At 45.3% G+C, this 26778-nt stretch overlaps 1 protein-coding gene across 1 annotated transcript; it reads left to right on the top strand.

The window, feature by feature from the left end:
- On the top strand, positions 1–26078 carry LOC119464242 (fibronectin-like). Its single transcript, XM_037725145.2, has 11 exons — positions 1–163; positions 1612–1672; positions 3036–3332; positions 4454–4738; positions 6045–6332; positions 9763–10047; positions 11210–11512; positions 12750–13013; positions 13883–14167; positions 18001–18115; positions 25955–26078. Exons 1-11 carry the CDS (start codon positions 74–76, stop codon positions 26028–26030), a joined length of 2349 nt encoding a protein of 782 aa, XP_037581073.1. The 5' UTR covers positions 1–73; the 3' UTR covers positions 26031–26078.
- The last annotated feature ends 700 nt before the right edge of the window (positions 26079–26778 follow it).

The raw sequence follows: 26778 nt of genomic DNA, 5'->3' as shown, positions 1-26778 counted from the left end.
CAAAAAATCGCGCCGCGCGTGTCGCAAATAGCGACGATGTGTGGGTGAGTTACACACCGGTGGCGTCATCCCCATGGATTATCAACGGTGTTTGGTGCAGTTGATATTCGTTTTCGGCATCGCCGGAGCGAAATCTCAGGATACCGAAGCCCTTACCGATGCCGTAAGTTCATGTCTTGAAGTTGCCGGCCGTGCTTTTTTGTGTGGACTCGCGAATCTGCAAGGAACCTGCTTTTATTTTAGCAAAACGTGTCCACGGGCTAGTGAGCTCGTACTTATAGGAAAAGCTACAGCGTTAACACGAAGCACGCGAGCAGAGCTTAATTCGGTGCTGTCACCTTCCGTGTTCCCGTCTTGTTGACGCTACGTTTATTGGTTGAACTTTACATTACTTGAAGGTCATCGTAAGCTGCAAGACTGTTTCCTTTCGTCATAGTATCAGGCTGTGTAGAAAATGGCATACGTAATTTTTGCTGTATGCTTCATTTGCAAGTTATTATTCCACGTTTCGCAGCCAGCTGCTAACAACACCTAAGCATTCATTTCACTGATTGCCAACCTTCGTTTATATCAAAATGTAATGCTGCGGAGAAGCAGGGGACATGCTTTATATGCTGCTAAAATTTCTAAAATATTAAATAAGCAAAACGAAAATAAGCGGAGAATACACATAAACGAAGACAATAGACCGTTAAGTTCCTTACAGAAGTGGCATATATGAACTTATATAAAAAAATGCCAGACACTTTCGGGAGCAGGAAATATGTACTGCCTTTTCTGCGATCTGCGCAAAGTTTCCTTACAGAAACACCTCTGTTGCTTTCAACCTCGTCAACTCACTTACTACTGGAAAACAGTTCTATATTTACATAATAGGCCAGATTACACCGGAAACATATCCCCAACTGGGCATATTATTCCCGCGGCAAACCATGCACACCTAGGTACAACGAGTATGCACAAATATGCCTTGTAGTCATATTGTTGTATGAAATTATTGGGCGGTTTTGCCTAAAACAAGGAACAACTTTGAAAGGGAGCGTAACACATAACACAAAGCACTCCGTCTTCTTTCGAAGTCGCTACTAATGAGTTTTGTGCAAAACAGCGCGTTCATTCATACAATGTTGAATAAATTGGCTAAAACGTCAACTTTATCCTTCATAGTCACCAGTGATAATTGATACACAGCGAACCCAGCTACAGGGGTTTGCATAAAGTGTATGCGTCTCGTGCACTCGGAATCGCATTATGCATATTATGAAAAAATTCGTAATATAGAAGCTTCGTGGAACTCGTTGAGATAATAAATACCTGCGTTCTCCAATTTTCTTCCCCTTATTCAAAAAAAGAAGGAAAGGTGGAGGGTCAAGCAACAAAACCCCGTCACTAGTCGCCTATTTTGTTGGTTTCAATAGTATTTTTTTCAGCGGAAGGTATTCTTATACTACTGCAGATTACTGATACTGTCTTCAGATTTTTTGTCTCTTAATTGCCAAAGGAAAGCTTTCTCCGTAACATGCATTCTGCTTTCAATAGTCAACATGCCAAGTGCCTAACGCTGCAGCCTGACAATTGACCAAAATTTTCCTCCTCCGAACACCACCCCAGACATCCACCGGAGTTACTGAAGCATTGGAGCAAAGCCTTAGTTCTTCTCCGTTGGAAAAAGGTGAGCCAAGCATTGCGGAAAGCTATTAGCAAAGTGTTCCAAGATTTCGTAAGGTGCTGCAATACTACTATGGCAGTTTCATCTTTTCTGATGCTTCAGTTCTACTCCGTACGCCTCTAATCGATGCTTTCACATCTCCATTTTTATATGCGTCATTGTTTTTTTTAAGACATACATTTTGCTTGTGCCTATCTTTGATACTACCCCCATGAGGATCTGTTTTCGTTTGCACGTTTCCCAATTTCCTCATTATTACTCCATATGAGAAGCCTATCACAAGGAGGTTCTTCTTTATACTAATCTTCACAGTTGTAGTCACCTTCATCTACCCCACGACGATGTTCAATGGATGTGCAGCGCACTGTTCAAGCATACATTATGTTCCCCGTTTTCACTGAAAGGTATCGAAAATCAACAGACTCGCAAATACGGGTATTTTAGGTTCCTTGAGCAACGCGCTGTTATTCTTCGTACAGCGCATAGCCTGCACAGTCCGATTGGACCTATATATTAGGATATATAATATACGTATGGCAGCTAATATCGGTCACGCGATGGGGCACAAGAAACAATGAACCGTTGGGGAATATCTTGTATGACAATGAAGTGTCCCACTGGTCATATGCGGTTTGGCTTGAAAATTGAAAAATTAGCCATGAGTGTTTATCCAATCATCAAGCTGAACTTATTTGAAGTAGCGCAATCACTCATGTTGTTAAACATCAATTCAATTTACTGATATACTTATGAGCTACACACTTCAGTGCTTCCTTAAAATCTCCAATGTGAGCAGACGCATCTGATTGAGGAAATGGTCACGTGCAGCTGACGTTTCGCAGGGTAACTGAGTTTCTAAGGCGGTATCGGGGAATATAATGTCTTCATCTAAAACTGAATGATGCGCATTCAGCCATCCGCAGCTGGCCACATGAGCGTGAATATATAGTTTGTTGACCACCACAATACAGCCTTGTAGGATAATATGTTAATTCCGAATGATGTTGTTCTGAATATGAGAAACTCTGTGCAGAAGTTTTAGTAGTTAACTATGCCACCTTCCCACCGGTCACGCTCAAACTACTGATGTAGAAATCGTACCTTACAGAATATCTGACCATATTCCTGAAATATATTGAAATTTGTTTCGATGAATACGCTAAAAGATAGCATGTCCAGGAAAAATACCTGTGAGTACCATGGTACAAGTACCCAACTAGTGCTTACCGTTGTATGTATAATTCTAAAAGGAGTAAATAATACTTCCATGTACAACTGTTTCGGGTCTTCTGGTAATGGTATTGTTATTGGTGTTTCACCTTGCAATATTGCTGCAGTCCCAAGACTTACTATCGTTCTTTTTCAGATGCCGAGCTATTTATTAACTTGGAGCGAAAAGTCGCCAATGGCGTTGTTCTGGACATTAAATGGGATGCACCACACGACATCACACCAATGTACAATTTCTCAATCATTTGTAAAGACAATGAGACTGGATACCAGCGTGAATATAAAGACGCAGCACCTTCACGACACGTCGCCTTGTCTCTTTACAAGCCATTGACGACATTCGAATGCTCCATAACCACACTAAAAAGTGACGAAAGTGGCGTACCTGTTGTTGGGCCGTCAACTACATTTAGTGTGTCAACTGGCGAAATCCGTGAGTAAAACATGTGCTAAATGTATTTTTGATGCACGCCATGTCTATTCTTCTGTTAGAAATAAATTTCCATTCCTTTTAAATGAAAATGCAGTGATGCTATTCATCCGTCAAAAGAAATAACGGTTGCCTCAACAATGTAGGTGTGCGAAATACGAAATAATGGGTCTAATTTGTTCTCTTTTTGTGCAATGTTGATGATTCTTTAGAGCACCCAACCTACGAGATCCTGGCGTCAATTATTAAAAGCTTCGTTTCGCCTCAGTGCAGCCATTTCTTTTTCTCTAGGCTCAAGTGTAAATTTGGGTGCTGTGTAAACATGGTATCTGTTACAATGTGAAAAATATAAGGACTATAGAGAAGCAGTAAAAAAAGAAAAATCCGCCACTTGCAATGAATGCAATTCAATCTCTTTAAAGTGGTTTTCGTTGATATGGCAAAAGCAGTGCTGGTAGTAGTCTTCATATTTGTCATAGTGAGTGATGAACTTATAATTTTTGTTTCATATATATCTTCGTTTATATTATGGGGACGCCGGCCGTATGGCAGCGCGATCATCACCATCGGGGCCTTGCGCATGCGCTTGTGCCACGCTGGTGATGATGGCGGCAAAGCGGCGCTGCCATGCGGCCGGTGTCCCCATTATATATATATATATATATGAACGAGAAGAAAGGGAACCGCGGGGCCCGATTTTAGTAATCATATCACAGGAAACTCACAAACAAAGACACCAAGGCCAACATAGGGAAAATTACATGTACTTACCAATTGAAGTAAAGAAATTACAAATTCATGAAAATTAAAGTGGATGAAACAACAACTTCCCGCAGGCGGGGAACGATCCCACATCTGCGCATTATGCGTGCGATGCTCTTACCGTTGAGCTACTGCGGCGCGGTAGCTCAACGAACAATTTATGTTTTTACTGCTACAACCCTGGGAGTGTTAGCCAGCGCCACCACTCACAAACCATGGCGGCGAATATGGAACATCCTTTCTGCCGCAGGCGTCACGAGCACGTGATGTTTTTGGGTGAAGTCAACTGGTGATGATGAACCAACCAGCTCCTTTGGACACGCCGTAAATTTTCATTTTACCTTACTTCGGTATTCTTGCAGTTCCTCCAACAAATGTTACACTTCTTCAACGTACTTCAACAAGCCTTACATATTCCTGGTCTGCTGATACTACCCCCAGTACGTGGAAGGTTTCAGCAAACCTTATAGGAGATGGGGAGTGCGGCATTGATGATACAAATGACCATGGGGAGAGCCAGGAGAAGATGGTCGTGTACAACTTCACCGATCTCACACCGGGATCGGAATACAATGTTTCCATTCGAAACTGCCACGACGTGTTTTGCAGCAAACCGACGTTTGTTATTGGAGCTACTGATCTTCCAGGTGAGCAGTTTCTCCAAAATTCGTGACTATGTCTTTAAAAAATTGCATTACTCGTATTTACGCTAACATGTGCTGAATGTGTGAATGCTTTTTCTAGACAATAAAATAAATGACTAAGGTATTTCAATGTGTATAGATAGGAGTGTATATTCCGAGCTGTGTATCCCCATAAGGGGGTAACAGCGCCCACAGACGGGGATGGAGTGAAGAAACAACAGGACAAAGCGCTAGATCCTGTTATTTCTTCATTCCGTCCTCGTCTGTGTGCTCTGTTATTACCCCCTTAAGATACTTTACCGGCTAGCCCACCACGCCATCCTTGTACCCCTCTTGGGCAATTTTTCCCTGCATTATTTATTTGCACTGTAAGCCGACAGTGCAATGCGTATATTGTCGTAACTATGCTGTGTATGGTATGTCTATGTTCTTGATGTTTTTTTTTTCACACTATATGTTCTGTATTTATCTTAGTGGCGCAACGTACTCCATATGTACGAAAAAGAATTTTTATCGACTGGATTTAGCTTTGCAGAGATATATTCTGTAACAGGCCAACTATGGTCGGGTACAACTTTAGATGGCAGGGGCATTTACCCCTCAAAGGCCGATGCACGCGAGCCTCCACCAATGGGCGCGCACTCTGGACTGACGTCATGAGCCGGACGGCCGGTGGCCCCGCCGACGGAGAACATGGCAGCCCGCGCTTCGAGCTGGGTCGAGTCCGAGGCTATTTCTTTAGTCGCGAAGGCAATCAGCCGCCACGCTACGGTGATCTGGGCGGGGCCTCCCCTGTCTACTTAAGTTTTACCCGACTATAGTTTAAAATGCAGGTGTGGTAAAAGTGGTGTAACGCGCGTAATTGTGAGATGATGGTTTAGGAGAAAAAGACTACCCAACATAGCGAAATCTCGAAGGTTTCTTCGATCGGTCGTGAAGACTACCAACAATGGCATATATGCAACGTTCGTTGAAATCTGAACGTCTCCGGGACAGCGTGCGTTGCAGTTTTAAGTATCAGGCTGGTACTTTAATTGGCACTTTTTCATGGTTTCTTCACGTGCGCATGCTGAAGCTTTTAGAATAGTTCCGTTTCTACACTGCACGAAAGCGAAAGAATGCTGCACTTTAACAGAAATATAACCTCTGCAGCAGTGAGAAAATGTGAGAAAATATCTTTAAGAAATTGCAATTGTCATGGAAAGAAAAGTTATATGTACCAAATACGAAACGAAAATTGTATTTGTGTTGGTTGGCATAAGACAGCGATTTCACAGACACTGCTTTTTTATTTCTTATGCAACTCCAGGTCCAGTTACAGGTTTGAAGCAGAAAATTGTGAACGGCACAGTTCTAGACGTTTCCTGGGACGCTCCAGATGGTTGCAAGGACTTCGACGGATATACTGTAAAATGCCGGGGCCTCAGTACTGGTCAAGAAGCGTCTAAAAACGTCGACAGTGAAACCCAAGTTTTACTACCTCTCCTCAAGCCTAAGGAGACATTTGAATGTTCAATACAGCCATTCGTTTTGAACTCAGCTGACCAGCGCATAAATGCGACGACACTCGATTTTCAAGTTTCCACAGAAGGACTATGTAAGTAAAGTCACCCGCTAATGTCTTGTCGACCACGATTTCGCATATTTCAATGTTTCAAAATACTCACAGACCACAGCGGTGTAACCAGCAGTCGTAGATTGAGGCTTTGCGGCAGAACTTCTTTAAAGTCATGACATTTGCAAAAAAAAAGTTGTCGCAGTTTCACCTGAAAGGCGAAGCATCAATTGCGATAGCAAATTTGTAGAGAGCTATACGAAGTAATGATATTAGCTTTATCAGCTGTATAAACTTGGACATGCAGCAGCGCCGGCAACACGCAGAACTGTTGTCGACGCCGTCGGCGTTTTGCCCGCGTTCGATCAAAATGCGTGCGGCGTTGGTGACTGTTGCCGGAGCCTCTGATATAAATAGGCACTTGTTGCCGCAGCTAAGCGTCGCCTCCCTCCCTCCCCCTCCCCCCCTCCCCCACGGCCTCTCGCGCGTCAGAAGAAGGCGCGTTTGCTCTACATATATGATGATTGTAAAGGAGGAAAGAGACGCCTACTTCTGCAGCCCTCAAGGGAGCACGGCGCAGAACGCGCGTTTGTTCTTCGCCGTGCGTTCACTCCCCGTGAAAGCGCGCGCCCCTCGCGCCCTTTCACTCGCACATACAGCGTTCGGCGATCTGGCGCTGAGCCGTGCTCCCTCAAGGGCTGCAGAAGATAGCGCCAACCTTTCCCTTTCCCTCAAGAACCACTTATCATCGGCGACGATTTCGCTGAGCCGTGCTCCCTCAAGGGCTGCAGAAGATAGCGCCAACCTTTCCCTTTCCCTCAAGAACCACTTATCGACGATTTCATCTCCATTGACGTCATACGGAACCTCACGGCGACGGCGACGCCGACGGCAGAAATCTGCTTTTGAGTGTCCATATAATTGCTATCGCAATAAAACGCAAAGCTTTAAGACCTCAGTGCCTTAAATTTAATCTACGAAGTCTCTGAAACACTGAAAACTCTGTAGGCCGGCGTACGTGACATATGACCGACGAGGTGTTGTGAGTTAGCTCAGAATTTCTGGATAGGTTTTGGTTAAGGAGAACAGACTTCGCGAATAACCTCGTAATACGAGTGTTTTGTTTTTTAGTGGCTTTTGGTGCCTGTCTTGTTTAGTTTATTGCACTTTATGTTGCTTAATTGTATCCTATTCAGGGTCAGTCAAGCATATTCAGTGTCAGTTCCAGTTTATTGTTCATGAACATATAGTGAACGGGTTACAGATAATACACAGACGAGGTCCTCAATGTCAAAGCTACAGCGGGACCCACGGGTAATAATAAAAATGAAGAGGCATATGAGAATATCAGCAAGCTAGGTAAAAGAAAGCAAAAATGTAAAAAAGGAAACAAACACAATCGCGTGCAATTCAATGTAATAAAAATTGCGCAAATAAATATTACACATACGAATCGTACACTCTAATGTACAGAGCTGTGCAGCAAAATAAGAGAGTGCTTGAAGGACAATAATGGGTACTATCAGCGTACTTGTGAGTCAATGTGCCGGCCGCAGTTATTTTTTCGCTGCGCGCATGAAATGCGGAAGGCATGTGCCTGAAAATAGTTTCTATTGCAGCTTAATATAAAGCTGCATATTATTCAGCCCTAGTACTACTGCTCGTGTGTTAAAGTCGCAAACATTGGTTTAAATGAGTCACGTATATGTCAAACAAATAGAAACATATGCATTTACTGGTTAAACACTTTTGTATATGAAAGAAAAGCCGTAAGCTGTACTTGGCGAAAAAGAATTAGGCAGCAGCTCTTAGAGCCTATGAAGGTCCCTTAATAATGCTTCTAGGGGAGAGAGTGAGATATCTATTATGAGAGAAAATCTCACAAGTTGGACTTGCATAAAATGTGTGCAAATCTGGAAGCCTGCCATGTACAGTGATCGTGGCATAGCTGCAGTACGCTGATTGTGAGAAGGAGGCAGCCGATGTACACCCGTGAGCAAAAGTATAGGGACCACAGGGTCGCCGAAAAAACTGAATTTCTTGGTAATTAACAAGGATAAACTGAAATTGACGAGTACACTGGAAAGTTCGCAAAGCCAAGTTTGGACTGCAGTCCTCAATTTCCAGTTTCATTCGCAGGCAGTTGAAAAATCGGCTTTTTCGCGCAATCCCTGGTCCGTATACTTTTGCTCACGGGTGTACATGCTTTCATGCGTTTGGACACTGTGGATCCCGAAATATTTGTGTGCTCAAACCTGCGTCGCCTGTTATAGTTTGTTTCGTCAGAAGTGTTACTGGTTACCCTTAAATGGCTACCTAAAGAAAGTAATTGAATTACAGTGCGCTATACCGAGAAAACAACATAATCGGTATATTACAAAATTACCGCGAAACATAATTGTTTACAAGTTAATAATTACACGTAGTTACGTACAAATCTGAATCTAACGCACACCTTCTGTTGTCATACTGAAATATAGACAACATGGGTGGCGATTTGGGCTTGTCCACGCATCTTGACTAGAGGTGGTTGAGTGCCGGAAAACACAAGGACCAACATAAGGCACATTGGACGCCCATGCGCTGTGCGTTCAACGTGCTCTATTTTTGCCCTCGTGTTTCCCTGCGCTCAAATCCCTTAAGGTAAAGATAGAGTTCCGATAGCTGTCCATCGAGCTGTTGTTACCTCGCGCTTGCGATCAATTACATCATTGAAGTCCATTTGGAGTTCTTTGTGTGCAATTGATTTGTGGGTTAAAAGCAACTGCTCAATCTCGCTTAAATTGGGGGCAAGATTCTGCCGTCCTCCTTTATCTAGCGTTTCGCAGCGACCACGTAGGATGTATTTGTGATTCTTATTTCTGAATTCTGTGAGAATGGTGAGTGAAATAAGAAAATCAGAGGGACAAACATTTCTGGATAACTGAACTATATAGGCAAAACGGACCATAATGCCTTTAAAAAGCACAGGAAGAATTAGTTATGTCCATTCAAAATGTTATTATATTAATATATTAAAAACTTACTAAAAATCTCAAGAACCTAAGGCAAACATTAAATGGTGTGGTTGATGCGCGCCTATTCTGCATCGTCATCTATCGCGCTGTTGCCTACTTCAAGATAAGGGGCATAGCTTAGATGGTAAAGCACGGGATGTTTAGAAACCAGTCACTAAATTGTTTATACTACCACTTAATTTCTTTCATTCGCATTTGCGGTAAAGCCTAACCGGTACAATATACCGCGGGGGTAACGCTTAATATTTGAGTTCTGCTCCCCCCCCCCCCCCCCCCTGATCTGCTGCAACTTATTTCGTCAACTTTCATTTATTTCTTTTTCCTCAGGATTTCCTTGCTTATTTTGAAAATAACGATAATTTTTTATGGTTTTCTCTGGCTTCATTGTCTGTTTACTTCTCATCTGTGAGAAGGCACATGACGTGCACTTTTCTTTGTGCATGCTGCCATTTCAGTTCCTCCGAAAGACGTGAAACTTGTGGAGCGCACAGACACAAGCCTAACTTTCTCATGGTCAATGGACTCCGATGCTCCTACGTGGAAACTGAGAGTGACTCCTATAACGCCGTTGGGCGATAAGCATGGTGATATTCAGTTTGATGGTGAAAGTGAAGGCGGGATGGTCGTGCACAACGTGACGAACCTTGCGCCGTGGACAAAGTACAATGTTTCCGTTCTTAACTGTGATGAGAGCTACTGTAGCGACCCTTTTGTCATGATTGGAGCTACGGACGTTGCAGGTGAGTGCTTCATTGCGTCATTTACTCTAGGTGACGTTACAACGACACACTTAGGGAACAGCACAACTATGTTAGGCTATGTATGCGACGTATCAATTCTTTGCTATGCCTGACGGTCGCCTATAGTTTAAAGGAAAACAAATGGACAGGCGCATCAGCAAGCGGGGGTTATTGAATGTATTATTAGTGAAGATGGATGTATAGGACTAATTTGCGCGTTTTTGGTTCAAGCTGTAGACACTATTCTCTACGCGTGCCTCTTAAAATACAAAATCATAGCCCTCTCCAGAACTTACCTAACTTCGTAGAGAATGTGGACATCTTTACAGCGCCTTGTTATTACGCTGTTGGAATATAGTTGAAATCGAATGTAATCAGCTCGAGTGAAGATTCCTTATATCAAATACGCCATACTTTTTCGGTGATATTTAATTAGAATGGCTGTCTTGGAATGAACTGAACATCCAAAATATGTCGACCCCTGCCATCCGCGGCCAGCCCTTCTGACTAAGGAGCCGTCTCGCTCATCGCTACGAAATGCACTTTCTAGGGCGAAGGTGTTGCTGCGGTGCTGAACCTAACTGTACGAGTGGGAAGTGGACATGGAGCTCGTCTTTACAATTTAGGCCCTCGAGAAAGCCATTCTTGGTGGCGCTTGGAAACAGTTATCATTTGCCGGGCAGAATTACTGCTTATTTTGCGTACTATTGTTGTCGGTAGATCCTATTCCGTCTCTGCTTCTTTTCTGCACCCCAGATAACAATTCTGTATATCAAGAATGCATAAAAAAAGTTCATTTGTTTCGTTATATCTGCGAAGTCGAAAAATGCTAGTTACTTGACATATCGAACTATTTTTTGCGCATAAGCCTGTTTGTCATAACCGCTTCGACTAAGCAACTTATATGTTGAACATGAGTTTTTGAGTCCATCTTACGCAGAGAACCTTAAAAGCCAACAATTTTACTGAGCCATAATCCAGGTCGTTTTTGTCTTAAGCCCAGCTTCCGCCTTTATAACTAAGGGAAATACAATTTCACTACACCTGAAAATAGACTGATTAAAGTGTGTCAAAGATAACAGAAACAATGAGCATGTTCTTGAAGCAGCCACACGTGTTCCGTATTTTCAGATATCCACTCACATTGCACCTTCCTTTTCAGCTCCATCAAACGCACGAAACCTATCATGCATTATCGAAAACGACGTGACCGCTCTTTTTACATGGGACAAGCCCGCCGAGCCCAATGGCCCCATTGAAGGCTACAGCCTTCGCGTCTACAACCAAGACCGGGAGGAAACAAAGCTGTTCTCTGTACCAGGAAATGCAACCAGCACAACTTTGAACTTGAGTAACGAATTCAATCAGTTTGTCGCATCCTTGAAAGCTTACAACGTTGTCGAGCGGAGCGGGGAAACAGTCTACGGTCCTGAGACAGCAGTCCAGTTCAAGACTCTTGGCAAAGGTAGCTCCATGGCATTCTCGTTTGAGGCTTTCGTTTAGAGATAATTCTACTTTGGCCCGAACGTGGCCTAAATGGTATCAAGCAATACGTAAACATTATCTAGTACTCTCGAGGCCTCAAATATTATTTAATATAATTTCTTTTAAAGTGATTCCGAGCCCTGAAATTGTCAGTAAAAGACTCGAAGCAAGCATAAAATCAATTGTGTTTGACTACTGTGAAATTTAGGTTATACATATACACTGACGATATAAAATTGACCTCATAAGACCAATACATATCTGTTTGTAACGAACAACTGTTTGTTGCAGCTTGAAACTAGTTCCGAGAGCTCTTCTTCGTAGTGTTTGAATTTCAAAAATGGTGCCAGAAGTTTACACCACAGCTGGATGACCTACGAGCTGAGCCCAACAATTTCCGGTGTCATCAAATGCCTTTTATCGATGATTTTTGATGAAGGTTGAAATCGGTTTAACTTTAACATAGTTAAATAATTTTACTGTTTGCATGAATTAACTACACTTGTTTTATCAAGTCATACTGCTGCTCCCATGTTCAATAAAAAAGTAGCGTTACCTGCTGTCTGAACTTTCATAGAATCTACAATAAGCGTACTAACTAGATGTTTCATCCTTATGATAACTGTACCTCTTACCCTTAGCACATTTTGTATTTCCTTCTAAATGCACCGAATGAGTAGATTCGGGAAGTTTAATTGAGAGCTTCGATATTCTGATGCCTGTTTCCTTGAACATTAAAGAATGCTTATTGGGAGATTTGCACTACGTATGTCAGGTGTCTCTTGACTTAATGTAGCGAAGCTGAACTTTAAGCACAGCTCTCGTAAACGCCAGACCTTTACGAAATCTTGCGCAGATCTCATAACAGTGTTCTAAATCCACTACACTCATACAATGTTAGAATGAAGCTTTTATACAAACATAAATGAAGTGGCAAAACAGGTAACGATATCGACAGCATAGCTTTGTCGCATTGATACTGTTGTTAGGCCAAGTTGGTGCATTCTTCAACACATAACGATGCAGCGCGAAATACAAGGACGAAGAAAGGAACGTACACTTGCACCCGTCCTATGTACGTAGTTTTCTTCGTACTTGTTTTTCGCGCTGCCCTGTTAATTGTTCAACATAGCTTTGTCGCCGGCAGCTACAAAAATCGTCTGGTCAGGAAAATCCGCTTTAATGATCAAACTAAAACCAGCTATTCTGTATTTCAGGCCCAGCGCCTCCACGTCCTAAAGTCAAGGAAGTAACAAATCATGGAGTCCAATTGTACTGGGAATGGCCACAAGATCCCAGATACCATATCACACACTTCATCGTGAAAGTTGATGGCCAGCGCACTTTGTCGACTGTCGAGCGACAGGTGGCTATCGATAACCTGGATGCATGGGCGCAGTATGAAATACGTGTCGCCGCTTGTGTGAACGAGACCACGTGTGGCCAGGAGGGCACAGTGCAGTTTCATACGGATTTCGGAGGTAAAGTTCCTATAAGTAAAAATATTTGACTAGGCAATTGATGACTCGGCGTCTAAGGTAGCAAGTCCATAAAAATTTATCCACTAATTGCGTTTTCTTTAGCAATGTTGGCTACGGAAGTATATATGAAAAATTCATTTAGCAATGCCTAATTAGCCAATTGAATTAACTTCTTTCCTCTACGGCATGAATTGCAACCATGTGGAATTTCTGGCACATAGTATGTGTTCGGCTTAAGCAACGTTCACAGCACGTAGAATAAGCGATGTGTTGACAAATTTAATGATGAAATTGTGCTCAGCAATCATCTTAAGTATTCTCCTCGATTTCGTGCGACCAAGAGATGTGACAGCAGCGCCATGTTTTGTTGTGATAACGAAAAAAACAAACAAAGTTATAGCAGAACGTGCCACCAGTCCCGTCCTGGTAAGCTCGGTGATAAGACCACACATTCGTGTAAGTGAGCCTGAATAAGATAAAGGCCACTATGAACTGGCTAAGTTGTGTTGTGTCTAGACCGCGTGCCAAACCCAATCTGATATCACGCTTCACTGATAGGTAAAGTTGGTCATTTTTTTTTTCATCTCAGTGCGGCTGAGAAGTACATTCTTAATTTCGTTCCTCATAGCTTTCATATGTGCAAAAATGTTGAACTTACTAAGTGTAGCTTGTGGAACGCTACTAGCTACTACTATATATGTCTCTCTTTATCGCGTTCCACATAAGTTCCCACAAGTGGAGCCCATCTGCGAGAATGTGCGTGCCACTTAGTTGTACTTATGTGGAACTAGATTAGGACTGTGTGCAAATTGTAAGCAAGGGAGCCGTAACCACCAAACAAAATTTACTTTTGCTCCACCACCATTTAGCACCGTCTGAACCACTGAATCTCACGGTCGAGTCAGCGGGCACCCACTGGGTTCTTGCACGTTGGGAGGTGCCGCATGTTCTTGACGGGCCACTGAGCGGATACAACGTGAGCTTCAGCGACGGCATTACCTACTTTGAGGTGACGACCGTGGAGTTATCGTACAACTACACGGAGGCAATTCCTGGAGCGATATACAATGTTTCCGTGTACGCTTTCAACGAGGTCAACGGCGTTATAAAACGTGGACCCACAGCGTCACAGCTTACTTTCAAGGAAGATGACCGTAAGTAGCGCATCCTTTGCTTTTCTTCAAAACTCAAAAATTATCACGAGATCAATTTCAAGAGCCACCTGATCAAAGATCAAGAGCAGCCGGGTGTGTAAAGAGAAAGGACGTATAAATAGGCAGCGAGGTTAGCCAGTGACATACGTCTTGTTGGCTACGAAGCACAAGAAGGGGTTAAGTCTGTAGGTAAGGCTATAAAGGCCGCGTTATTAAAGTCTGTCATGTATTTCAGTAGACCTCCGGACCTTGAGAGGTACTTATAGAACGATGCTACACCAAAACCCAATGCTGATCTATCTTAAAGAAAGCTCCGAAGTCAACTAAAAATCCCTCTTAGTCATGGGATGTAATCTTTACCAACCAACTGACCGAACCAGGAGGCTAGCAGATTGCTGAGGAAGGCCGAACAATTCCGCAAATTGGAACACACCCAACTAATCAGAATACAGAGTGAAGCACAAATTCAAACTAATCAGTAACATAGAAACGCACGTGCGTTTCCATTTCTCGAATGATTTGAAGATTGCGTGTTTTTGAATGCATGTTGTTTTGTGCTTCTAAAATAATAAAATAGGGTCTTATCTGATGAGTGGCGCTTTCTACTAATACACTTTAAAAAAGGTAACCCTTCTACTTCAATTACTATGGGTAAAATTATACCCGACAACAATTTTCACACGGGACGTACTCTGTTTCTTCCTGAATCATGGTGGTTTCTATCTGATTTGAGCACTTGTACAATGTGTAATATAATTATTGTAGGCCAACTAACCAGCTTTCTTGCTTAATTCCTTGGGTCTTTCAATGGCTTTAGTAATTATCTCACAGAATCATCATTTTATGGCCGCATGCTTTATGCGACATTTACTGTGCGCATTGTCCGTACACATTGAATATCTTAGATCTGTGTGTGTTCTGGGGCTCCTTGTATTGATTGGTAAAGTATTCACTCGAGAATTTATTTTCGTAATTGTATTTTGTACATGTAATTATGATGCTAACCTTATTTTATTATTTACTCATTTTATTTATTATGCACAGCAGACTCGAGATCTAAGTAGGGTGGGCCATAATAACGGAACAGATCATATATTGTAAGCAAAATAGCATTGAACAGTAATTTTTTGAGAATGTTTACTGTAAGCGATTCTAGTGAACAAGTTTAACTGAGGAAAGGTCAAACACTAATGTGTTTGTTTTTGGACAGTATGCTTCAATATCTGGTGGAGTCGTGTATGTGTGATTAATAGAGGCTGACACAAGTGATGAGGGCTTAATTGCTACTTCTTTAATTAAAAGCACATGAAGGCACCATATTGTCAATATTTCTCATCCTTCTTCTAGTAGCTTAATTTCCTTTCACTGCATTAGTTCACTGAGAGTGTTGTACGTAGAAAATTCGGTAAATAGAAACCTCGTAGTGTTTCTTTGGATTCGTTCTGAATTGTTAACGTTTATTTTGATGTGAAAGCCCCAAACGGTATACATGCATCCACATGTACACAACACGAGAAATACTAGTGTAAGAACTCGCCAAAGACAAGGCGCTGCTGCTCTCTTTTCCTAGGCGACTTCGATCATAAACAAACCAAACATCACGAAGCTTTCCACTAAATTTATTTAAATTTTTTCCCTTACTGCTTTTTCCAAAAAAAATTGCTGGCCCTCCCATAATCGAGAGTAGATTTAAGCATGAAATGGCTACCATATGGCGTCTTTTTCTGCCTGTGGTGCCACCGCGTTCAACCGCGTTTCTTCTAGCAACAGTCCAGGGCGCTCAGCGTCTGGCGCCACATTGTCTTCCTGTCGCATCTAAGTGCTCAGCTGCAAATTGGCTGCCTTAGGGCCGCTGTATCTGCTTTTTGAACGTCGCTATCGGAAATGACAAATAAAACTTCAGCGTAGAAGTTATGGCTTGAGTGATATTGTGAAGAATGGTTAGGAAGAACTCGGAAGCAATATTTTCTGTAACTTCTTCTTTCTAGGGTTTTACGTGCCAAAGCCAGTTCTGATTATGAGGCACGCAGTAGTAGAGGGCTCCGGATTAATTTTGACCACCTGGGGTTCCTTAACGTGCACTACAACGCAAGCACACGGGCGTTTTTAATTTCGCGTCCATCGAAATGCGGCCGCCGCGACCGGGATTCGATCCCGCGACCACGTGCTCAGCAGCGCAATGCCTTAGCTATAACTGAGCCACCACGGTGGATAACTGTAACTTGCTTGTAGAGTAACTATCGTATGTATAAATACAGCCCTGTACAAAGGGTTGGGAGCCAGAGACCGCATTTTGTTAAGTTTTGACTGGTTGCCCGGATGACCTCGTTCTCGCAACTTACCGGCGTGTTCTCGTTTTGAGTGCGCGGATAACGGCTCTAGCTTTTGGCTCAAGGTCACTTGAAGGCCGCCGACAGCGGGAGCTGAAAGCATTTCATGCTTAAAAACGGATGTTACTCTCATTTCGGTTGTTTGCTTTGCGGTATATTAAGAGACAGGAAGAGAGCGGTGTGGATCAGAGAACCAACGGAGATAGCCGATATTTTAGCTTGACATTAAGCGGGAAAAGTGGAGCTCGGCTGGCCATCGCCAGCGTTGCTCACGCCAGCGTTTTGACAGTGGTTGTCTGCGGTCATCAAGTGTGATCTATTCATGGTTGCTTGTGCGTGCTGACACCAGGCTTGTTATTTCAGTTAGTGCGCGCTGACACCAGGCTTGTTAAATCGGTTACTAAGCGAATTTGTCCAACTCAATGCAGCCGATAAAACTACTCTCCTTGCACCGTATAATTCTTTGCTAATTTGCTATCGCAATTGATGCTTCGCCTTTCGGGCGAAACTGCTACTTCTTTCGTAAATTCCACGCTCCAAAAATGTCCAAAAATGTTAGCGTTCGGCTTACATAACTTACTTTTGTAAATGATGTCCAGCAGGAGTTTGCAGGCTGTTGAGAACACGTTCATATATTTAACTTCAAATGTTTTCCTACAAGCACAAGTTTCGGTTGCCTGGTGCCTTTAGCTCACGTTCGTTTGAATAAGGACGTGCATATTGCAAAGAACGCCTAGTATAGAAAAAAGAAAAAATGAAAAGGTTGAGGCGGTTAACCCAATAGCAACAGCGGGCTTGCTATTCTGCACTGAAAGTAGGACAAAATGACTAAGTTAGAGGGTGTATTTGCCAATAGGTATAACTTGTATTCGATTGCCATTTCTGTATTTATTGGGCAGGTGCCTCAAAGCATCCCTACATTTTTCGCGTGTATTTATGTGGTATACTAATATTGTCACTTGAAATGCTTGCTTCCTGGCAGGAACATTCATGTACACATTCTTTTAGGTCCTTGTCGCGGCCATTGTATTGCTCAACAATTCAACCGCGTTGACGCTAGAAGCTCGTTATGATGTGTATGTGCTAATTTACTCATTTACTCGAGTAGTTGCTGTAGATTTGTTGGTAAATTAAATCTTGTGGACGATCCTGCCATAGAAGTTGCCCACACGGTTTCGATGTCATCATATTAACCCATCTATCGAGATCGTACAATACCGTCAGAGTGAGCATAACACAGGCGCGAAAGAAATAACAATCTGATGTGTGTCGCTGTTTCGCGCAGTGAATAGTTCCGATGAAGCGAATCACCTTCTGTGCTGAAAACCGGTAAAGCCGCCCTTGGATCTTTGGTGCACGAAATCATGCTAGCTTGTGCGGCATTTCTCTGCTCATGGAATGCCAGCATTGCGCTGAGTGTTTGAAGTGTAGATATCGAAGGTGATGCTTGCCGATTTATGCTATGTACACAAAAATAAATACTGCAATATTCATTTCCCTCAGCTCTGAACACTGCTGGACTTTCGACAACGAGGCCTCTTTTGGCTTCTCTTGCTGCCATAACGTTGGTGCTTGTTGTGGTCGCTGTGATCCTGCACAAGAAGTGCCCGGTGACGAGGTGAGTAAAATTATTGCGTTTAACGTTTCGAAACTGCTGAGGAGATTATTGTAGAAGTTGTAGTGGGGGGTTTTCCATTATTTTCTCTGCCTGTGGTTAGTTGCCACGCAATTAAATTTAAGTATGGCTGTTCTTTCGCATTTCGCAACCGTAGAAATGCGGCGGTGGCGGCCGGAAATCAAGCCCTCGAACTCGTTGCCATAGCTTCTGAGGTTAATTACGCGTGGGTAATGGCATATTAACGCGATGGCGTCAAGGGGCGCGTGTCGCAGAAAGTTCGGCGTCGGCGTCGGTGTCAGAGTTGGCGCCGGCTTCCGTGGCCGAGAAAATCATCCCCAACCACGCAGGCCCTCCGAATATATGTAGGTATATCTATAGCGCACGTCTTCTTATATAAAGTGCGATATATGCGGGCTATAGTGCCACACCATTCTATCACTAATGTTGCTCATACCTTGTCTCACATTCTTGACACTGCTATTCCTCTGAATTTTGAGAGTGACAGTCCACAAACAAATGTCATGAAACAAAACAGCCACAGCGCGTTCCTTTGATGTTAAATCTTCTCAGACTGAAATCTTAAAAGTGCGAAACAAACACGGAAACTTGAAAATTATGTAATTTCTTTGGCGCGGTTGTGCACTATCTCCGGGATCGGCCCATGCAAGAGGCCGCGTTTCTACCAGAAAGCTCACCTACGCGCATAGCGTTCGCCGCCAGTGTTTGCCGGTAACCATCATGGTTTCGTAAGCTGCAGTCGTCGGGAACCGTGAGAAGCAGTCAGGGATCTTTGAATGCTATCGCGTTCCACTCCTAAAAGCGAAGCCTAAGCGTCTTCAAATTTTTAATGCTTACACCTAAGACTGCGGCTAATCGTGATAATATAAGTTGAAGTTTAAACACGACCTTTCCAGGGTATAACCAAGTTACAAAAGAGTTTAAAGTTATAAGCTCACAATAAGAGAGTGAATTAGCACTTTGCTCGGCTAGTACTGTTACGATTGGCATGTAACACCTCGTGCTAATAGGATAATCTAAAGACCATGCCTAATCGAATAGCAGGGTGGGTCCCAAATTTTTTATAGATGTCTGGGGTGGTCTCAGGTCTGATTGACGCCCCAAAGTGATTATGGGCCCCTTTGTGTGTGCGCCTGACAGGAGGAGGGAAGGGGGTGGGGTGGGGGGGGGGGGCTTCCGCGAACTGTGCGAGTCAAGGGGAGACCCCTTTCCACGAAAAAAAACAGGACCCACGGGTTGCCGCCATCGCAGGCAAACACATGCCACGTCGCCTAGAAGAGAGAGCAGTCGCCAATCACCGACCGGACTCAGTACGAGTCATGTGACATAGGCGTGAGCAAAATCCCGCCTACAATTTTAGCGGGCCTATTTAGGCGGCCCCGCAATGTATCGTTTAATTATTATCTTCTTTTATTTCCTACTCGGTTACCATGGAATAAACAGTGCAAGTTTCGCACTGGAAATCGTCTCGCCCCTGCTTGTACGCCATGGTCTCCCGGACACCTGCAGCCTGCCGACAACGCAGTACTACCCAATAGTAACGCCGGTCGAGATTCTAGCAACCAGCGTCGCAACAGTACACCCGGACAAGATACTTTTTCACTTTGGTTCATGTCAGCCTTGCCAATTCTTTTCGTACAACTCTTAAGAGGTTCAGAACATACTAAAACTTAATTCAAGTGTCGTCCACAAACGTTATATAATTTCTGAGTACGTCTATAATTGGCGGTATTTGCATACCACAGAAAAAACATCTAAGAATCCGCTTCCGCCACTGTAGCCTGTCGGCGTTGCTGCATTGCGTGCCAAATAGATTTCGTTCATAAGAGAAAGAAATGAGAACTAGTAAATATTAATACCAAACATGCACATCCACTTGCTCATTGAATGTATTTATTTATAATATTTGACAACTTCGTAATTAATTAGTAATGATTATGTAACTAGGCGGAATGCAAAAAAAATATCTCAGTATCTTCAAGCGACGGCAAACAAAATTACTTGGTTCAGTCCAGCTACGTGGCATTTGCACATTTAAACACGATTGTGCGTGATATTTGGGTCACCCTGTATAGACCTTTTCAGCAGGCGAGGAGGAAAGGGCGCGCGACGAGGCTTTCCTCCTCTCTGTTGCAGGTCGACGCCCCGATTTTTTCGCGATGGCAAAGCGGAAACGCGGCAGAAAGTCGTTCTGCTTCACTGGCCAATTCGTGTCACGTGGAAGTTCGCAGCAATACTCGCGATCGTCGCGCGACCGGAGGGGCGGCAACGAAGCCTTGGCGCTTTCGCGCTTTTGTATCCGCGTGTTTATTCATTTTTCTAGAAAACAAGTCTTTCCAGCGCGCAGACTGTTATTCTCGGGCCTGTGTACGGTATGTTGCAGAAAGTGCTGTACGTAGGACGCGCACTTTGGCAAGCCCCAACACAAGAGCCAGCCCGGGTCTGTGGTGTTCCCGTTGCCCCTTTGGTGTCCTGGAGCGCCGACACGTTTATGGTATTACAAAAACTTTAAATAAATAATCACGCTAAGGCACCAACCTGTGTGCCCGTGTGCGGAGAATGGCACCAACGAGGAACTGAAGGTCGCAGATGCTGCGTGAAATGATCCTTTTGAAGTACGTAGGTCAAAGAATGAACATACCACTCGAAATAATGCGAACCCACCACGACAAGTACGCACACTAGAGGATCTGCAAAACGGCAGCGGCGGCCGCGGCGGTTTTTTTGGTCGCTTTGGCCTTTCCGCCCTCTTGCCGCTTCCCAAGTGTGAACGTAGGCATCCGGAGAAACGTGTTTGCGATTGCTCCCCTACGGAACTGTTAATTACTTGTGTTGTTGAATCCCAAACCAGCACACTTGATATTTGCGCCGAAGCGGTCAGCAGTGAAATTCGCATAGAATGCACGAAACAGACAGCCGACAAGCATCGCGCGCGCAGTTAAGTAAACTCTTGTTGCACTTCTAAAACGGCATTACCGGAGTTCATTCTGCAGACCCAGTCGAGATACTGTGAGGTACTTCCCGTTTGCACGGCGTAAGTGAAGCAGAAATGAGTTGCGCGCGCTACTTAAAATGCGTACACATGCCATCTATGCTGTGCGCACAATTCTGGGCGCGACGGCTCGAACAGTTTTCCGCAAGAAATCAGCGCGACGAGGCTTTCCTCCTCTCTGTTGCAGGTCGCGCGCCGCGGAACGATTCGGAGGTGTTTTAGCTAGTTCTGAATGCAATTTACGAGATTTCAGTTCTTACGAGGTCGTCTAACAACCACTGTGTAGCCTTTAGGTGTAGCAGCAGCTACAGTATCTAGAAATTTCTCTTGCATGTGCAAAAATGCGACGCGCATTATCAGCCGCAGTGTGCGTATGTGTAATGAACTGTGTTGAATTTATCGGTTTTCACTCGACGAAGAGTTGTTGTAAAACATTTGCATCAGCTACCGGCATCGTTCTCACGCATTTTAAGTCTAGTAGACTTCAAATCACTATGTGTATGCGTTAGCCTCGTGCAAGGCCGAAGGCTCTGCTCAGCACAGCGAGCACTGCAGTTGGCAAGCCAACATGATACACACAATTGCTTCGTGCTTAGATCGCATTGCCTTTTTTTGCCCTGTAAGGCACAATATACAAAGGGGATCGCATAAAGAGAATCCAACAGCTATTTGTAAGGACAGAATTTCCGTAAGATGGGTGAATGCGTCGTACATGACTGAACTTACGAGACTGAAAAAAAAAAAAAAGAGTTCATATGTCCTCCTTTTGCGGCAAAATAAAACAGAACACAGGTATAACGACGCAATAATACTCCGCATGGTCGTGCCGCATGCTTGGACCACTTGGACCGTACGCTATATAAACAAACAGATCTATAACACAGCATTTAGTACTGCCTCTGGCGCTCGCACAGTCTGTAGCTGGTCGTTCGACCACTCGAAAATTGTGATTCACACTGTACGGTATGCGGTTATTATTATTCAAACTATTTTATTTGTAGGCGGAAACCTTGCCCAGCAAACAAGGCAGTCGCCCAGTGTATTTACACATACCATCTTGAACGCTTGTCAAAGTAAACAGCACGACTTATTCTCCAGCAGAATGGTACCCACGCGGTTAAGATCATCAAATGTTTCGTAACTAATCGTTGCAGCTAAACCAGAGCTTAAAATGATAGTGCTGAGAATGCTGCAGTAAGGTAACATTCGTGAAACGAATTTTCAGAAATACCTAACTGATATCCCAGGCTGATTGTAAGCTCGAACAAAAGCGCACACCTCGCGCTGGGTGCTCCGTCCGCCCTAACACCAGCAATTACTCCAGCCGCTTAATTACTTCAGACTTAAATTCCTTCACTACGCCTCACAGGACCGTTCCCCACGTAGAAGACGCCATTTGATGCTAAATAGACCGCGCGAGTGCGAATAAATCTACCAGAAACTGCCGCCGAGCGTATACCACAGCATACAACACGGGCGTTTAGCCCAAGCCAGCATGCCAACTGCCCATAAATGGCGCTACTGCCTACGCAATGGCGGCGCCCATGAAGAAACGGTCTATATTCACACACTCGCCACGCGCGCATATTGCGGTGGTGTCGTCAGATGGTGCACCGTGTTCGGTAGGAAGTGGGAAGATGAACCAGGCTGCATACAAGCCTCCTAATGGCACGTACACACTAGCGGCAAAACGCACGCGGCGCGCCGCCGGCGGCAAGGCGCGCGCCGTGAAAGCAGCCGAGAAACAGGTTTTTCTTGCCGCGGCAGCGATCGCTCCTGGACCGATTTTTTGCGGTTTGCCGCGTGCCGCTGATGAAGGAGACCCATTATGGCAGGTACACACTAGCGGCAAAACGCGCGCGGCGCGCCGCCGGCGGCAAGGCGCGCGCCGTGAAAGCAGCCGAGAAACAGGTTTTATTGCGATAGCAATTATATGGACACTCAAAAGCAGATTTCTGCCGTCGGCGTCGCCGTCGCCGTCGGCGTCGCCGTCGCCGTGAGGTTCCGTATGACGTCATTTGGAGATGAAATCGTCGCCGCGCGCCGAACGCTGTATGTGCGAGTGAAAGGGCGCGAGGGGCGCGTCTTTCACGGGGAGTGAACGCACGGCGGAGAACAAACGCGCGTTCTGCGCCGTGCTCGCTTAAGGGCTGCAGAAGTAGGCGTCTCTTTTCTCCTTTACAATCACCATATATGTAGAGCAAACGCGCCTTCTTCGGACGCGCGAGAGGCCGTGGGGGAGGGGGAGGGAAGGGAGGCGACGTTTAGCTGCGGCACCAAGTGCCTATTTATATCAGAGGCTCCAGCAACAGTCACCAACGCCGCACGCATTTTGAGCTAACGCGGGCAAAACGCCGATGGCGTCTACAACAGTTCTGCGTGTTGTTGCTACCAAAGCCGCTCACCTTACTTCGTATGACATTGCTGTGTTGCTATCGCATTCATTGCTTCGCCCTTAGGGCGAAACTGTGACATTTTTTTCTTGCCGCGGCAGCGATCGCTCCTGGACCGATTTTTTGCGGTTTGCCGCGTGCCGCTGATGAAGGAGACCCATTATGGCACGTACACACTAGCGGCAAAACGCGCGCGGCGCGCCGCCGGCGGCAAAACGCAGTAGCGGCAGGGCGGCCACACCAACCGGCGGCGCGCCGCTGCGGCAATCACGTGACAGACTAGACTCTTTCCCCCCTTCTCGAACTATCCGTCAGCTTGGTCCGGGAGCTGATGCGTGCAGATGATACTGCGAAACGAATTTCTTGCTAACAGCGGACGCGAGTACAAAACGAGCGGTCGGGCGGGTCCGCATGTAACCAGTTTCCCGCGCCACGTCACGGAAGCGGGCCGCTCTCATTGGTCTCCTTCATCCGCAGCACGCGGCAAACCGCAAAAAATCGGTCCAGGAGCGATCCATGCCGCGGCTACAAAAACCCGTTTCGCGGCTGCTTTCGCGGCGCGCGTCTCGCCGCCGGCGGCGCGCCGCGCGCGTTTTGCCTAAAACCCCTATATTTATAAAAGTAGCGCCATCCACTTCCCTCCTTCTCCGTTCCACTATCGCGCTCGGCGCGACCAGCGCGATCGAGGCGCGATATCGACAGTGGCGTGGCGCCGCCTGCGTCGGGCCTGCCGTGGCAGACGACAGCTAACGCGCTACCAGAGGAAATCCGAGGAAAACTTCGATCGCGCCCTGCGGAGACGTTTTTGAGGCGCGATTTTGCTTCGTCAGTCAGCAACTGGTCTTAATAATGCCGTTTTGGAAGTAAAAACGCGACGATGCGAGACGGCGCAAATATCAAGTGTGCAGCAAGCGTTTGCGCACGCCGGATGGTAAACAAAAAAAGCCTTTTGCCCTCGCCTTGTCGGTTGCGGCAACTTAAGGCGCAGCAGCATGCCATCACAACGAAGTTCTTGTCCCTAACACGTTTGATCCGTTTGTGCGTACAGCACTTTCGTCGCACAGGCCCGAGATTGGCAGTCGGAGCGCGCTGGAAAAAAATATATATATACAAAAGCGCGACGCGAACTTCCACGTGACACGGATTGGCCAATGGGGGAGCGGAGGAGGCTGGGGCGACAGGAGGCGGCTAAGAGAGGGCGAGGAGGAAGCGCCGGGGTGAGCGCGGTGGCGGCAAGATCTAAGAATGGCGCTACTTTTATAAATATAGGGGCTTTAGTTTTGCCGCTAGTGTGTACATGGCATTAGAGCGACGCGCTTCCATGACGTGCGCGCGGAAACTGGTGTCATGCGGACCCGCCCAACCGCTTGTATCTGTACGCGTCCGCTCCCAGACGAGCTGACGGATAGTGGCATCTTCGAGTGGTCGCTTCAGAGCGCTCTGGCCGTGCTACAAAAGTGGTGAAAAACGACTTTAAAGCTGTTTTACGACAATAACCGGGTATGAAAGTGATGATACTGCTTCGTTATCATCAGAGGGACCCATTTCTGCAAACGGTAACGCTTAGTAACCGTTTTACACGACCAATTGTAGCGCTACCAGAGCGTTCTAACAAGACCAGCCGAAGATGCAATTAAAGAAGGGGCACGGTGTAAGATATATGAGTATATATCTTACACCTTGAGAAAGGGGCAGGATTCCATGCTGTCACGTGACTGCCGCAACGGCGCGCCGCCCGTTGGTGTGGCCGCCGTGCCGCAGCTTCGTTTTGCCGCCGGCGGCGCGCCGCGCGCGTTTTGCCGCTAGTGTGTACGTGCCACAATACATCTTTCCGAGCGCAATATTGACACGTATACATGTTTATCCTCTCACCGGTGACCGCTTTTCACCGGCTGGTAAACGTTATCGCTAGGTACAGGACGCGCCTGCATGTATCGGAAGTTTCTCGAACGTTACCGATGCTTTTATCCGTTGTCTCCTGTCACCGACGCTCATGTAATCTGATTGTGTGAGCGACGCGAATTGTCTAGAACTTTTTGGAAGACACACGGGTACCAGGGATTAATCTCGAACCTTTGATGACTCATGTATAAAAACCGACGTGTTTCGCCGCTGATCAGATTTCGACGATCATCGACTGTGTTCGCCGCTATCGTTGTGCTTCGAGTGTAGCTTGCTAATTTGTGGGCACAGGTTCGCCCAATAAAGAATCAGTTTCGTCATACACAGCTTTACGACTGTTTTCTTCAGCGTCACTACTACGTGACAATATGATGTGTCGCTACAGGGCTTCAATGCAAATAGCATAACCTGGACCTTAATATGCGTTCTGCAGGTTGTGCATTCTTTCTTTCATTTCGGAAGTCCTACTACTTTCACGCGATCTTTGAAAAATTGTGCCTGCTATTTTTGTTTTTCATTCTTTTTCATTTGCAGGCATGCAAGAATAGAGAAGAACGTTCGCATGGAAGAGAAGCGGCGGCGTCTGTACATGGACCAACTTCGAGATTAAATTTGAAACTTGTGAAATGAGTGAACGTTTGCTCGCCTATATTAGCAATGACATTGTTCGACCTCACAATCATTTTTATTTTTTTGCATCTTCGCTCTTCAGGGCTGCGGAAATATCCACAATTTCTAACGTGGCGAAACACTTTCACGCCACGGGCGCACGTCTGAGCCTTTTGATCGTATCCGTATTTCCCAACAGATTATTCAGTGAGAAATTCAGTGAGCAGCGGAACAATTCTAAATCTTCTTGTCCTTGAAAAGCGACGCGTACCCATGCTGTGAGACATACTGAAATACTCAAGTCGGCATCATAGATGGTCATTGAAGAGGGGCACCCATAAGAAGCGACCCAAGTTGGCGTGAAACAGGTTTATCGAAAAGGGACACATAGCTTGTGGCACTTATCCAATGGCGCATACCCAGGGATCCACAGCGAAAGCTTATCGCCGGAGCCGAAAGTGCTGCCACCGCCGCTGGGGCCCTGGACTGAAGGCTCCACCCACCACGGAGATCGACGCTTCTCCGTGCCCCATCAAAATAAAGTTTTGTCTCTCTCTCTCTCTCTCTTATACCCAGGGATCCAAGAAGGCATTTCAGAGCTTCGTTGAAGCACTGCGCATACCCACTTGCACACACCCAGTGACATAACTTGACAACAGAGATGTTCACTGAAGTGTGGCACATACGTGTAGTTTTACTTGGCCAGTGATCCAAGTGGCAATTGCATGCCAAACCGTACTGAAATTGAG

Source organism: Dermacentor silvarum, chromosome 9, assembly GCF_013339745.2.
Source record: "Dermacentor silvarum isolate Dsil-2018 chromosome 9, BIME_Dsil_1.4, whole genome shotgun sequence".
NCBI lineage: Eukaryota > Metazoa > Arthropoda > Arachnida > Ixodida > Ixodidae > Dermacentor > Dermacentor silvarum.
Note: the sequence above shows the minus strand (reverse complement) of the source record. Positions and strands in the feature narration are given on the sequence as shown.

What these genes read in the sequence shown, in the direction of transcription:
- LOC119464242 (XM_037725145.2), top strand. Translation starts at nt 74, where the DNA reads ATGGATTATCAACGGTGTTTGGTGCAGTTGATATTCGTTTTCGGCATC. An exon ending in TGGAGCTACTGATCTTCCAG is followed by an intron (nt 4,739 to 6,044) that starts GTGAGCAGTTTC and finishes ATGCAACTCCAG; the next exon opens with GTCCAGTTACAGGTTTGAAG. An exon ending in AAGAAGTGCCCGGTGACGAG is followed by an intron (nt 18,116 to 25,954) that starts GTGAGTAAAATT and finishes TTTCATTTGCAG; the next exon opens with GCATGCAAGAATAGAGAAGA.